Raw genomic sequence first — 14024 nt, forward strand, 5'->3', positions numbered from 1 at the left:
CAGCCCAGAGCGTTGAGTCCTCAAACTGCAGGCCGCAGAAGGCCCAGCCGGTCTCTGCTGAGGCCCCGCCCCACGAGGCCCCGCCCCCACCCGCGTGACTCGCCCCCTCACAAAAGCCCCGCCCTCTACTGGTGCTGCTATAGAAACCCAGATGCCCCATGGCTGCCGCCGGTGGCAAGAAAGTGACTTTGAGAGTGCCCGTGGCAGACACACCCAAGTTACCTTCACCACCACCTCCGCCGCAGCCCTCAGCACCCGCCCCCAGGAGGCCTAAGAAGTATCTGGTGTATCCGAACCTGCCGAAGAGCTGCCGCCTGTCTCCGACCCTCCTGCGCTGGCTCCAGGGCCTGGACCTCACCTTCTTCCCCAGGAACGTCAACAGGTGCGAGGGAAGCCAGACCAGGTGGACCCACGCCACCCGCCCGTCCCATCATGCACACCCACACCCACACCCACAGACACCCCTGCGCTCCTAGGGCACAGGCCTAAAACAGATGAAACATTTCATTCATTCACCCGACCCATCCTCACAGCCTAGACTTGAGCAGAGAGTAGAGAATGGTCACGTGACTCGAAAGAAACGAGTCGTGGCTCTTCAGGAACACGGGACAAGTAACTTGCTGTCCGTACAGAGTATTAGACTGGCGGTAACTGTAACGCGAATGGTGCACGTAACTACATTTCATTTCATTTCCCTGTTGCTCTGGACCAGGGATTTTTCCAACGGCTTCCTGATCGCAGAAATATTCGCTATACACTATCCCTGGGAACTTAGGCTGTCCTCCTTCAGAAACGGAACTTCCTTGAAAGTCAAGTTGGATAACTGGGCACAGTTGAAAAAGGTAAATTAGCAGTCACTGACACTCTTAACTGTGAGGCGTGAGTTCTAAAAGGTGTGTTCCCAAGGTCCTGGGTTTCTTTCTAAACATGTGTGACTATGCCAGGAAATAACGTGACCGAGTTGGCAGCCTGTCTCCTGGCATTGAAAAGAAGGTTATTAAAGTTTAGGTCAAGAGTCACCTATGAAACGGAGCATACTTGTTTCAAGCTAGAGTGGGATGTAAGGGTTTTACTGCTTAATAATGTCTTTTAATAACTGGCACGTTAAATGAAAATAGCTGACAGGTACAAGGGGGATGAAAGTGAATTTATAGTAACTGGGTATTTTTATAGGACTTCTTATGATGGAAATGTTTTCTTTCTACTGTTAAAGTTCCTGGCCAAAAAGAACCTGAAGTTACCTAAAGAACTAATCTATGGAACAATTCACTGTAAGTCAGGAGTACCCGAAATCCTGATACAAGAAGTTTACACCTTGTTAACACAGCGAGAGTGAGTTATTTGGAGTTTTCTAGTAGTACAACTTATTATAAAACTGTTGATAATACTGTGTAAGCCTCACTCCTGAAACATGCCTTGCCAACAGTATTTTATTTTTTCTTTCCAGAATTAAAAGTGTCCAGGATGACCCTGTGAATTTCACGGACTACAGTTACCAGATGCAGTTGCCTCTGGTCCCTCGGTCGACAGCTTCGAAGTCTATCAAAGATAACATTAGGGTGTCCGAATTAATCACTAATCCCGACATGCTCAGCAATGAATTTAAAGTCGATTTCCTCTTCCTTTTACAAATGTTGCGAAGAAAAATAAGCAGAAGGTTGAATCCAAGTAAGTTTTCCTTGAAAATACTCACCTGCATTCCTCCAAGCTTAATGACAGTCTTCTTGGGCACGGAAGAAAGAAACACCTGCCACTCTCTCCTGTCCACTCTCTTTTGTCCTTGGTTTAATGGGAACATTCTTCTGCTATTCTGGCAGTGGGTGAATTATTCTCATTGCAGTGGTTTATGTTGCAAGTCATCGTTTTTGATGAAAGTAAAGGTTAACAGTGTATACAGCCATTGCTTTTTAGAAAATCTACTCAGTGAATCATATTTTTAAAAGAGTTATTTTAAAATAACTCTTATTTATATTTTTATAAATAATATATATTTATATATTATTGATTTTATTGGTTATGCTATTACAGTTGTCCCATTCCCTCTCCCCTTTATTCCCCTCTACCCTGTACACCCCCTCCCACCCCCATTCCCCCCCTACTTAGTTCATGTGTATGGATCTTACATATAAGTTCTTTGGCTTCTACATTTCCTATACTGTTCTTAACCTCCCCCTGTCCATTTTTTATCCACCATTTATGTTACTTATTCTCTGCACCTTTTCCCCCTCCCTACCCCTCCCCTTCTCCACTGATAACCCTCCAGGTGTTCTCCATTTCTGTGATTGTTCCTTTTTTAGTTGTTTGCTTAGTTTGTGTTTGTTTTAATTTTTGTTTTAGTTTTGGTTGTTAATAACTGAATTTGTTGTCATTTTACTGTACATATTTTTTATCTTCTTTTTCTTAGAGAAGTCCCTTTATCATTTCATATAATAAGGGCTTGGTGATGGCGAACTCCTTTAACTTGACCTTATCTGGGAAGTACTTTATCTGCCCTTCCATTCTAAATGATAGCTTTGCTGGATAGAGCAATCTTGGATGTAGGTCCCCGCCTTTCATGACTTTGAATACTTCTTTCCAGCCCCTTCTTGCCTACAATGTTACTTTTGAGAAATCAGCTGACAGTCTTATGGGAACTCCTTTGTAGGCAACTGTCTCCTTTTCTCTTGCTGCTTTTAAGTTTCTCTTCTTACGTTTAATCTTGGGTAATGTAATTATGATGTGCCTTGGTGTGTTCCTCCTTGGATCCAACTTCTTTGGGACTCTCTGAGCTTCCTGGACTTCCTGAAAGTCTATTTCCTTTGCCAGATTGGGGAAGTTCCCTGTTATTTGTTCAAATAAGTTTCAGTTTCTTGCTCTTCCTCTTCTCCTTCTGACACCCCTATGGCTCAGATGTTGGAACATTTAAAGATGTCCTGGAGGTTCCTAAGCCTCTCCTCATTTTTTGAATTCTTACTTCTTCCTTCTGGTCCAAACCATTGATTTGAGCCCTGGTTTCCTTCCTGTCACTGTTGGTTCCCTGTACATTTTCCTTTATTTCACTTAGCATAGCCTTCAGTTTTTCCTCTAATTTGTGACCATATTCAACCAATTCTGTGAGCATCCTGATTGCCAGTGTTTTGAACTCTGCATCTGATAGGTTGGCTATCTCTTCTTCGCTTAGTTGTATTTTTACTGGAGTTTTGATTTGTTCTTTCATTTGGGCCACTTTTTTTTTGTCTCCATGCATGTGTCACGTAGTAAGGGGCAGAGCCTTAGGTGTTCACCAGGGCAGGGCAACCCCCATGGCTGCATAGTGATGCAGTAGGTGGGGGAGGGGTTGAAGAGGGAACAATGTGGCTTGTTGGGCTCTCTGCCAGTTTTCAGTCACTTCCCCCACTTCCCACAAGAAAATTGAGCCCTTCTGATGCTGATTCCTTGGTGAGTGGGCTTGTGTATGTTCTAGGACCCCGTGGGTCTCTCCAATGGACTCTCCTGTGAGGCTGGGAGTTTCTCCCGCTGCTGCCTCAACCCCCACAGGTGTTCTCACTCAGAGGCTTTGAGGCTTTATATCCCCGTGCTGGAACCTTGGGTTGTGGGTCTGTCTCGCTCCCCAGGTGTTCCTCCTGGTTTATCTGTATGCAAATATGGAACTGCCCTGGCCCTCCAGCCGCTGCTATGCCTCGAGTCCTCTCTACCCTGCTGCCTGTCTCCACCCCTCCTACTGGTCTGGGTAAGTGTTTCTTCTTTAACTCCTTGGCTGTCGGATTTTGTGGAAGTTGTTGGAACTTGGATTTTGTGGTAGTTCTGGTTGTTTTTTGTTTTTAAATTTGTTGTTGTTCTTCTTTTGTTGTGTGAGGAGGTGCAGTGTGTCTGCCTATGCCTCCATCTTGGCCGGAGGTCTATTCAGTGAACCTTTCATGTAAAATTTTGTGGGAATTCGGATGTTCACATATCAACTCAAGTTAGTAAAGAGGATGGGCGTGTGTAAGCGTTTGTCAGGCTACAAGTGCTTTACCCCTAGATGTTCTCTGGAGTGCTGTCAGTGTTATCTTTTCCATACGTAGTAGCCTTGTTGCTGTTTAGATGGTCAGGCAGACCGGGGCCGCCCATGGAGATGTTCCAGTGGCAGCACCCAAGTCAGTCTCAAGGTGTCCAAAGGACTGGCCATCCGAGTTCCAGCATGGCAAAGTGACTCTTTTCTTTTCTTTTCTTTTCTTTTCTTTTTTCTTTTCCTTTCCTTTCCTTTTCTTTCCTTTCCTTTTCTTTCTTTTCTTTTCTCTTTCCCTTTCCTTTCCTTTCCCCCTTCCCTTTCCTCTTTCCTCCTTTCTTTCCTTTGCCCTTTCCCCTTCCCATCCCCCTTCCCTTTCCCCTTCCTTTCCTTCCTTCCACTTACTCAGGACACCACTCATGTCTTGGAACCTTATCTCCCTTTCTCTATACTCTTAGAGACCCCATCATTACCGTGACACCCAAGCCATTTAGGAATGAGGCAGCTGTAGGTCATTAGGATTTCTCTCTCTTTGAACCCGATTTTCTGAAAAGCCATCTTGTTGTTCTCTCTTGGTCTGGCTCTGGAAGGAGAGGGAGAAGCAACTTGAATTCCCCCACAAATTGTGACATAGGTATTTTGGCTTTTGTTCTCCATTTACTCTGTCCGTTTTTCCATCTCCTGTCATTTTTCGTTTCTTTTCCTTGATTTATTTGACTTACACATTTGTGAGTAGAGAAGGAACTCAGATTATTAATCTTATAAAATTTTATATTCAAATTTTTGGTATGTTTTCAAACATTAAAATATGGCTGTGAATGCTATCTTACATGCATTCATATAATGCATATGTAGGATTAAAAGACCAATAACACTGAACATACATTTGTGTATCCTTTTGTAATTTAAGAAGTAGAATATTACAATGCCTTCACATCTCCTGTGTGTCCTCCTCAGGGGGCATTGTGTACATGTCCTGCAGAGAGGAACTGTCATCTGGCTGCTTTGGTTTATAATTTCCTTGATTTAAAAAATAGCTTATCTATGAATAACATTTGTGTTATTCCTAGTCAATTCCTATCTACTTCTTAACTTTGATTTAGTTGATTTTGTCAACTTTGTAGTGGGCAGACTGTGCCCTGTGTCTTTCATGTCCTGACCCCAGGAACCTGTGGCTGTGTTGCCTTCTGCAACAACAGAGCCTTTGCAGACGTGATTAGGGTTTCAGACCTTGAAACAGGCAGTATGTGCTGGGCCGTCCAGGTGGGCCCAGCCACCCACATCCTTACCAGCACTTTGTAATCTTTTGTCTCGTATTATAATCATCATGCTAACAGGGTTGTGATGATATCTCACTGTGGTTTTGATTTGCGTTTCCCTGATTAGTGATCGTGATTAATGATATTGAGTACCTTTTTATATACCTGCTGGCCATTTGTATGTCTTCTTTTTTTTTAATTTTTTTTTAATTTTAATCATTGTTCAAATAGAGTTTTCTCCTTTTTACTCCCAATCCAGTCCCCCCTCCCACCCTCCCCACTTCCCTCCCATTTCCACCCTCCCCTTAGTTTATGACCTTGTGTCCTTTAAGTTTGTTCCTGTGAACCCTTCCCACTGTCCTCTTAAATTCCCTCTTCTCTCCTCTCTGGTCACCGTCAGCCTGTCCTCTATTTCAGTGTCTTTGGTTATATTTTGCTTGTTTCTTTGTTTTGTTGTTTAGGTTCCTCTTAAAGGTGAGATCATATGGTATTTGTCTCTCACTGCCTGGCTTGTTTCGCTTAGCATAATGCTCTCCAGCTCCATCCACGCTGTTGCAAAGGGTAGGAGCTCCTTCTTTCTTTCTGCTGCATAGAATTCCATTGTGTAAATGTACCATAGTTTTTTGATCCACTCATTGACTGATGGGCATCTAGGTTGCTTCCAGTACTTAGCTATTGTAAATTGTGCTGCTATGAACATCGGGGTGCAAAGGTTCTTTTGTATTGGTGTTTCAGTGTTCTTAGGATATAATCCTAGCAGTGGAATTGCTGGGTCAAAAGGTAGATCCATTTTTAGTTTTCTGAGGAAGTTCCATACTGTTTTCCCTAGTGGTTGTACCAGTCTGCAGTCCCACCAACAGTGCACTAGGGACCCCTTTTCTCCACATCCTCTCCAACACTTGTTGTTTGTTGCTTTGTTTATGATGGCCATTCTGACTGGTGTGAAGTGGTATCTCACTGTGGTTTTAATCTGCATCTCTCTGATGGCTAGCGATATTGAGCATCATTTCATGTGTCTTTGGATTTTCTGTATGTCCTCCTTGGAGAAGTGTCTGTTCAAGTCCTTTGCCCATTTTTTAATTGGGTTACTTGTCTTCTTAGAGTGGAGTCATGTAAGTTCTTTATATATTTTGGAGATTAAACCCTTGTCTGAGGTATCATTGGCAAATATGTTTTCCCATACAGTTGGTTCTCTTTTTATTTTGATACTGTTTTCTTTAGCTGTGCAGAAGCTTTTAATTTTGATGAGGTCCCATTTGTTTATTCTTTCCTTTATGTCCCTTGCTCTAGGGGACACGTCAGTAAAAAAGTTTCTTCGTGAGATATCTGAGATTTTCCTACCTACGTTCTCCTCTAGGACTTTAATGGTGTCATGTTTTATATTTAAGTCTTTTATCCACCTTGAATTTATTTTTGTATATGGTGTAAGTTGGTGCTCAAGTTTCATTTTTTTGCACATGGCTGTCCAGTTCTCCCAACACCATTTGTTGAAGAGGCTATTTTTATTCCATTTTATGTTGCTGCCTCCTTTGTCAAATATTAATTGACCATAGAGATTTGGGTTTATTTCTGGGCTCTCTGTTCTGTTCCATTGGTCTGTGCGCCTGTTTTTATGCCAGTACCAGGCTGTTTTGATTACAGTGGCCTTGTAGTATAGTTTAGTGTCGGGTATTGTGATCCCTCCTACTTTACTCTTCTTTCTCAAAATTGCAGCAGCTATTCGGGGTCGTTTATGGTTCCATATAAATTTTTGAACTGTTTGTTCTATGTCTGCGAAATATGCCATTGGTACTTTAATAGGAATTGCATTGAATGTGTAAATTGCTTTGGGTAGTATGGACATTTTGATGATATTAATTCTTCCAATCCATGAACACGGTATATGTTTCCATTTGTGTCTTCCTTGATTTCTCTCCTCAGTGTTGTGTAGTTTTCTGAATACAGGTCTTTTACCTCTTTGGTTAGGTTTATTCCTAGATATTTTATTTTTCTTTTTGCTATTTCAAATGGGATTTTTTCCTTGATCTCTGTTTCTGCTGTTTCATTGTTGGTGTATAGAAATGCCTTTGATTTCTGGATATTGACTTTGTATCCCGCTGTTTTGCCAAATTCATTTATTAGGTCAAGCAGTTTTTTGGTAGAGTCTATAGGATTTTCTATGTGTACTATCATGTCATCTACAAACAGTGACAGTTTTGTTTCCTCCTTTTTTCAGTAACTTGCAAGATAAAATAAAAAAGAAAAAGGAAAGAAAAGCAGAAGATGTAGTTCAGGAGAGATAAATTTGGAGTGGAAAGAATAATATTAGGATGAATGGAAGAGAAACATAAGGGATTGCGAGATAAAAATAGTAAGAATTGAAAAATAAAATGTCACATAAAACACAAGATAAAATCAATCAACCAACGGCCAGAGAAACCAAACAAAACCAAAAAACAAGCAAAAAAAAACCCCCCCAAAAAAACCCTCTTGTTGGTTTCTCACTGGCCAGACCAGTTTTTCTGATCTTGCTGGCTTCAGCTGGCTGAGGGACCTTTGAAATGATTCTCTCTCCCAGCCAGATCTCAGCAAGTCTGTTAGGTAGCCTGGGTGCTCCGGAGCACACTGGCTCTCTGGATCTCACTTCCACATTCTTCTGGACTCTGGGGTCCTGCAGGGTTCCAGCTCTATGATCTCAGGAGGCACCTGCGACGTTTTGGGATTCACTGCGCCCTCCCTGGGGATCGTAAAAGGGTGCACCCCTCCCCCAAACTTTTGAGATTCGGGGTCTAGGATCGCCCTAAGCACCTTGCCGAGACCCTTCAGGGTTCAAAGCGCGCGAGAGCCAGTCTTCCCGATGGTGCGCGAGCCAAGCCGTTTCCAGCTTCGTGGTCCCTGCCGAACTGCACTCCAACCGGGTGTTGGCGCCTTTCCCGGCTCCCCCGGTCGGGCTGGCTGGAAATTTCTGAGCCACGTCCCTCCCGGGATCACGGCTCGAGATTCAGGCCTCCCTATGGGGCATGAGCCGAGCGCGGCCCGGCTCTGTACTCTCCCCTGATCTGCACTTCCCCCAGGCTAGGGGTGCGGGCACCCTTCCAGGCTGCCCCTGGTCCTGTCGGCTAGACGCCCTCACTTCTCCCAGGTCTCTGGGCGGGTGTTCAAAGTCCCTGGGCGATTTTTTCCCAGTCCAACTGGCCAATCTGTTCCTTCTAGCAACATGTTCTCCCCTGGAGTTGCTCACCCCCTGTATTCGTATTCGGGGGAGGGAGCAGCGACTTCCCTCTCCCGGGGGGCCCTGGGGCAGACCCCGGAGCACCGGGCGGGCCTGGGGTCTGCACACTCCTAGACCCTGCGCTGATCCCTGGGCCCCTTTTGTCCTGTAGCAGTCTCCTTACCATCTAGTTTTCCAGTGAGTGCAATATTTTCTGATGTCCTGCTTTCAAAAGTGATTCAGTAACCTAGCCCACTTGCTCTGTTTCTCCACGATCTGCGAGTTTCCCCCCTCTTCACAGAAGCCGAGAAAAACGCTGCCTAGAGTAAAGCCGCCATCTTCCGTCTCCACCGTGTATGTCTTCTTTCGAGAAATGTCTATTCAGGTCCTTTGCCCAATTTTTAAGTAGGTTATTTGTTTTGTTTGCTATTGAATTTTATGTGTTCCCTATATATTTTGGATATCAGCCCCTTGTACACTGTAAATTATAAAATATTGAGAAAGAAAATAAAAGGAGACACAGATATAAATAGGAAGACCTCCCTGTTCATGGACTAGAAGAATATTGTTAAAATGTCCATAGTACCCAAAGTGCTCTATGGATTCGATGCAGTCTCTCAAATACCAGTGGCAGTCTTTACAAAAAGAAAAAAACAATCTTAAATTCTTATGGAATCACAAAAGACCCTGAATAACCAGAGCTAGAGGCATAATATACTTCCTGATTTTGAAGTATACTACAAAGGTATAGCAATTAAAACAGTATGGCACTGGCATAAAAACAGACACATAATCCAATGCAACAGAATAGTGAACCTAGAAACAAATCCACACATATACAGTCAACTGATCTTCATAAAGTTACCAAAAACACAGAAAGGGGAAAGGATGGACTGTTCAATAAATTGTATTGAGAAAACTAAATAAAATACCTCCAAAAGAATGAATTGTACCTGTATCTCACACTATATTCAAAAATCAACCCAAACTGGATTAAGGATTTAAACATAAGACCTGTCTTTAAAACTATCAGAAGAGACCATAAGAAGAAAGCTTCCCGGTGTCTGTATGGGCAATGTTTTGGATATGACATGAAAGCACAGGCTGCAAAAGGAAAAAAGAGACAAGTGGGATTACATGAAATTATAAAGCTCTGCCCAGCAAAGTGAACCATCCAGGGAGTGTAAAGGAAACCTGTGGCAAAGGAGAAACTATTTGCAAAGCATAGACATCTGATAAGAAATGAGCCTTTCACTTGTAAGGTCTTGTCTGCAATGGAAATGGGGAGCCAAAGGTCCCAACATCAGTTTTTGAGTAGTCGTTCTTTTCCCACGGGTCTGTAATGCCGTCGTCTTTTGAATGGTTCAAGTTCCTGTTTGTATTTGCATCTGTTTCCACGCTCCAGTGAAGGTTGTCCATGTGTGAGCCACATCAGCAGCCACACTGTCTTAACTGCTGTTGCTCTACGACAAGTGCTGGCCCCTGGTACAGCAACGCTGCAATTTGCTCTCTATGGGGGGTCCTGTTGCGAAGCCCTTTGTGATCTCTTGCACTGTGACTTTCATGGTTATGGATGCGGTAATGCTGCTTATTGTTACGTGCACACTCATGCAACATTCTCTAGTGCCTTTAAGTTGTTCTCTTCCTGTTTCTTGTTTATGTCTCACCTACCTTTTCTTCTTTTGGACTGATTTTTTTTTTCTAAAGACATTTCCCCCCCTCTACTAATTTGGAAAATTTTACACTTCTACTTTTTAGTCTTAACTGCAGAAATTTTAACATGCCTATTTGTCTTGGGTCAAAATGAATATCTTTACTGTAAGGACCTTAGGTACTATGACACATTACCACACCCTGTGAGCCCCCTAGCCCGCTGAAGTTCTGGTAGCCAGCATTGAAGTTTGGTTGAGTCATAAATCTAACCCTGCAAATCAGATAGCATTCCTTTTTATTCCTAATGTTCACTTTCAGCTATCTCAGTATTACTTCTGCTCATTGGCTCTAGTTGGGATTCCTAGCACAAAACGTGGCTATTCTACTTAATCTTCTATTTAAAGTCCATCTTTGTGCAAAGCTAACTCTTATCTAACTCTTATCTTCAGAGTTGCCTTCCTTTGAGGACAATTTCCCTTTAGCTGTGGGTCACCTCAACCCTTCAGGGTCTTGGATAGTGTTCTGTTATAGCCAGTCGACATTTTTCAGCCTGCTAACTTTCAGCAGCCAAGGTAATTAATCATGATAATTACCATGCAGGGAATGTCACTGACCAGCGTTGTATCTAGCCTTAGCAGGACATGGCTGATGAGTAGAAATTACCTTAGATGCCTCAGGCCTCGGTGAAGGGCAAGCTGCAGAGAAGTGATCTTCGGGAGCTCTAGAATCGTGGGGAAACTGATGCCCAGGTGAGGCAGCTGGCAGGGTTAGTGAATAAGAAACACAGAAAACAGAAATAATTTTAAGTCATTATTTTTGCATAGAAATGTTTGCAAAAGGAGACACCATACGATTTCGTCTATATAAAATACAAAGCAAGGTAAAACGAACCTACGAAGACAGAAGTCAAGACAATGTTTTCTATGTAGGGGTACTGTGTGGGAGAGATGAGGGGTGGGGGTGGGGGTGGGGGTGATGGTACCACCGGTGTATTCCTTCCAAACATGTATCAAGCTGCAAACACATGGTTTTTTCATTTTTCTGTATGGGAATTACTATTGAATAAACATTTATCAAAACATGTATAGGAGCATAGAGACATTTCCTTTAAAGTAACTTTTTAAAGCAATTATTTTGTGCATCAGTGAGGTCGGGAGAGGGTTATTAACCCCTGTATCCATGCCCTTCAGAACACGGTAAAACAGACGTCTACATCATTTGCTCCATTTCTAAATCAGGGTGATTTGTTTTGTCAGTGGCCACAGTGGGTCCTTAAGAAGCAACGTTTGTGTTTATTTTATAGAACGGTTTGAGGTCAAACCGACTGTGGGAGAACTCACTCTCGATCGCCTTCCCGCGCGGGCCCCTCGACACAAGCCGAAATCCGTGACTTCCAGGCAGACAGCGGTTCCTGCTTTACGTAAGGGTTTTTGTCGTTCTATGTTCACCTTTCTTTTTCCCTCTTAAAATGATTTTTTAGGTCTTTGTTCCTTTGAATTTTTAACCATAGTTAAACGTTGGTCTGGCATCCAGTCTAAAACGGGGTGCCGCAGGTTGGTGGCGTGCCGTGCTCCCGGTAGGAAGAGGGACCTGCGGGGCCTCGGGGCCAGACTGGTCGCCTCAGGGCCACCGAGACGGGAGTACGAGTTACGTGCGTGTCAAATCGAGGCTCCGTCAGAATCACGGCACAGTGGCCTCAGCTGCTTTCTGAAGCAACATTTAAAAATAGTTGAGTCGTATTCAGGATCAGATGGACCAAAATAAGCCCTGGCTATTTTTAGGCACTGCTGGTGACTTCTGGGGGAGGGTGACATTCAGGTTTTTTATTTATGACTACTCTAACATGAGCTTTAAACATTCTGTTTACCGGGCATTTAGGTCAACCTGTCTCAGCCTGTTGCTGTCACTGTGTGCATGTTTGGTGTGTTAGAGGCATTGATGGTTGTGTGAATGTTCAATAACCACAAATCAGTTTTAATTTTGTGTTTTTTTTTTTTAAATATTCCAGCAAATATAAAGGACAGTGGCAGCTCGGTGAAGACCCTGAATGGGAAGCACTGTGGAACACCTCCTTTGGAACCTGTGACGGAGCGCATGGGATCTGAACCAGGCCCGGAAGTGGCGAGGCCAGCCCCGCCCGGCCCGGTGCAGGAATAGACGCCTCAACCCTGGGGCTCATTCCAGCGCGCAGTGCAGGAAAGCGGGGTCCTAGCCATAATTGTGCCGAAGAACGTTTTTTTTTTAGTTCCAGGCAACAACTACTTATTAAAAACACCTGTGTCCCATACGGTTGAAAGTACAAAGTCAAATTAATTGGTACGGAATGAACAAAAACCATTTTAAAGGTACAGTGAAACACAGTTCACCCTGACAAGTGAGCGGTCTTCTGCATGCATTCTGGAGGGATCCTCTTTTCCTCGCTAGACATGGAAGGAGTTACTAGTTTGCCTGATGCTATTTATTTCCACATCTCATTTCTAAGGAAAGCATTTATTCTGAATGGTTATTATTAGACTTTGGCCCATAGGAAACTTGCACACCTTGAAAAATAGCCCTAAACATTTTTAAAAAATAGGTGTCTTTCCTGTTGATACTGAGTTGTGGAGAAGCGAAACGCTTTGCTTAAAGACTGGCCCTGGTGTTGAGTCTGGTCTTCATAGAGGTATGAAGGTAACTTCAGCATCACTGGTGCACTGAATATGAAGTACCAAGTTTTACAACTAATTTGTGCAGCTTTCACTATATTAAGGATACCTTTTCAGACCAAAAAAAAAAAAAAACAACAAAAAACAAAAACAAGAGCCATTTAATTCAATTTAGTTTCACCCCCGCCCCATGTTTATTGAAGGGAAACAAAAGCAGGTTGATATCCTGAAAGACTGATTGTCTTTCATACATATTTGGTAACTTCATGTTCATATCTGGAAAGTTTTCTTTAACTGGGGTCACTCCTATTTGTATGCAATCTCATGAACAAACTCCCTTGACCTCTCAGAGGAACACTACCAGTGGTGAGTCCCCGGGCGTGTCTGTCCAGCTAAACCATAGCCCCTTCTCTGACTTTCTGAAGGCTTACGCAGTTTCATCAGAATCTCTACCCCCAGAGACTTCCTTGGTTAATTTTGCATTTTCAGGTAGCTCCCATTTAAGAAAGGAAATGAGAGGGAGCCCTGATGACATGGACGGTTTCTTAGGAATGTGTGTAGAGGCTGGTTTCCCCCGAGGTACAGGATCTGGTCCAAATGCACACCTCAGCCGGCGAGCCTCTCTCTACCTGCGACCTTGCACTCCAAAGGGAGGGGTTTAAAGTAGAAGATCATGGGAATCATGTTCACCCACGAAGTGCAGTTCCTGAGGGAGGGGTTTAGAGAAAAAAGATCATCTGAGGATGATTTGGGGGACAGATCCAGGGAAAAGGCCTAGACTTGGAGAAACCATCAAGTGGCACGTGTATCGTCCTGACCCTGTGTTCTGTGTCCTGAGAAAGCTCATCCCTCGGGGCCTGTGTGGAGTCCCCACACTCAGAGGGGCTCACGGGGCGCTGCGGAGCAGTCAAATGGCCTGTGTGCCGCACTGTGGAGTGAATGGATGAGTGAAGGCAGCAGGTACGGACAGGCAGGGTAGGTGACTCCAAGCACTTCGGGGGGTCTCAGACATGTCAACAGAAGCCAACATGCCAGGCGCATTTCAGGAGGGCCATTGGGGTCAACGAGGGTCTTTGATGGAAAGCAGCAGCGAACCTCTCCAGGAGCGGCAGCCACCACTGGGGGACCAGGACTCTTCCATCCACAGGCAGATGCCGTCCAGGCCCCAGAAGCCTCCGTGACTCGGGGTTCACATCCATCAGTGAGCCCTGCTTGCCTTTCACACTTGTCTTCCTCCTGGACCATCCAAAGGAGAGCTTCTGCTTCACGTGTCCAAGCAGGTCGTGGTCCTGGTGGGCAGTGCAGCCCCT

At 44.0% G+C, this 14024-nt stretch overlaps 1 protein-coding gene across 1 annotated transcript; it reads left to right on the forward strand.

Annotated features, from left to right (window-relative positions):
* The first annotated feature begins 109 nt into the window (after nucleotides 1-109).
* SPATA4 (spermatogenesis associated 4) lies at nucleotides 110-11659 on the forward strand. Its single transcript, XM_028526267.2, has 5 exons — nucleotides 110-382; nucleotides 713-842; nucleotides 1214-1332; nucleotides 1448-1668; nucleotides 11373-11659. The coding sequence occupies exons 1-5, from the start codon at nucleotides 159-161 to the stop codon at nucleotides 11534-11536; spliced, it is 858 nt and encodes a 285-aa protein (XP_028382068.2). The 5' UTR covers nucleotides 110-158; the 3' UTR covers nucleotides 11537-11659.
* The last annotated feature ends 2365 nt before the right edge of the window (nucleotides 11660-14024 follow it).

The sequence above is a fragment of the Phyllostomus discolor genome, chromosome 11, assembly GCF_004126475.2.
Source record: "Phyllostomus discolor isolate MPI-MPIP mPhyDis1 chromosome 11, mPhyDis1.pri.v3, whole genome shotgun sequence".
Lineage (NCBI taxonomy): Eukaryota > Metazoa > Chordata > Mammalia > Chiroptera > Phyllostomidae > Phyllostomus > Phyllostomus discolor.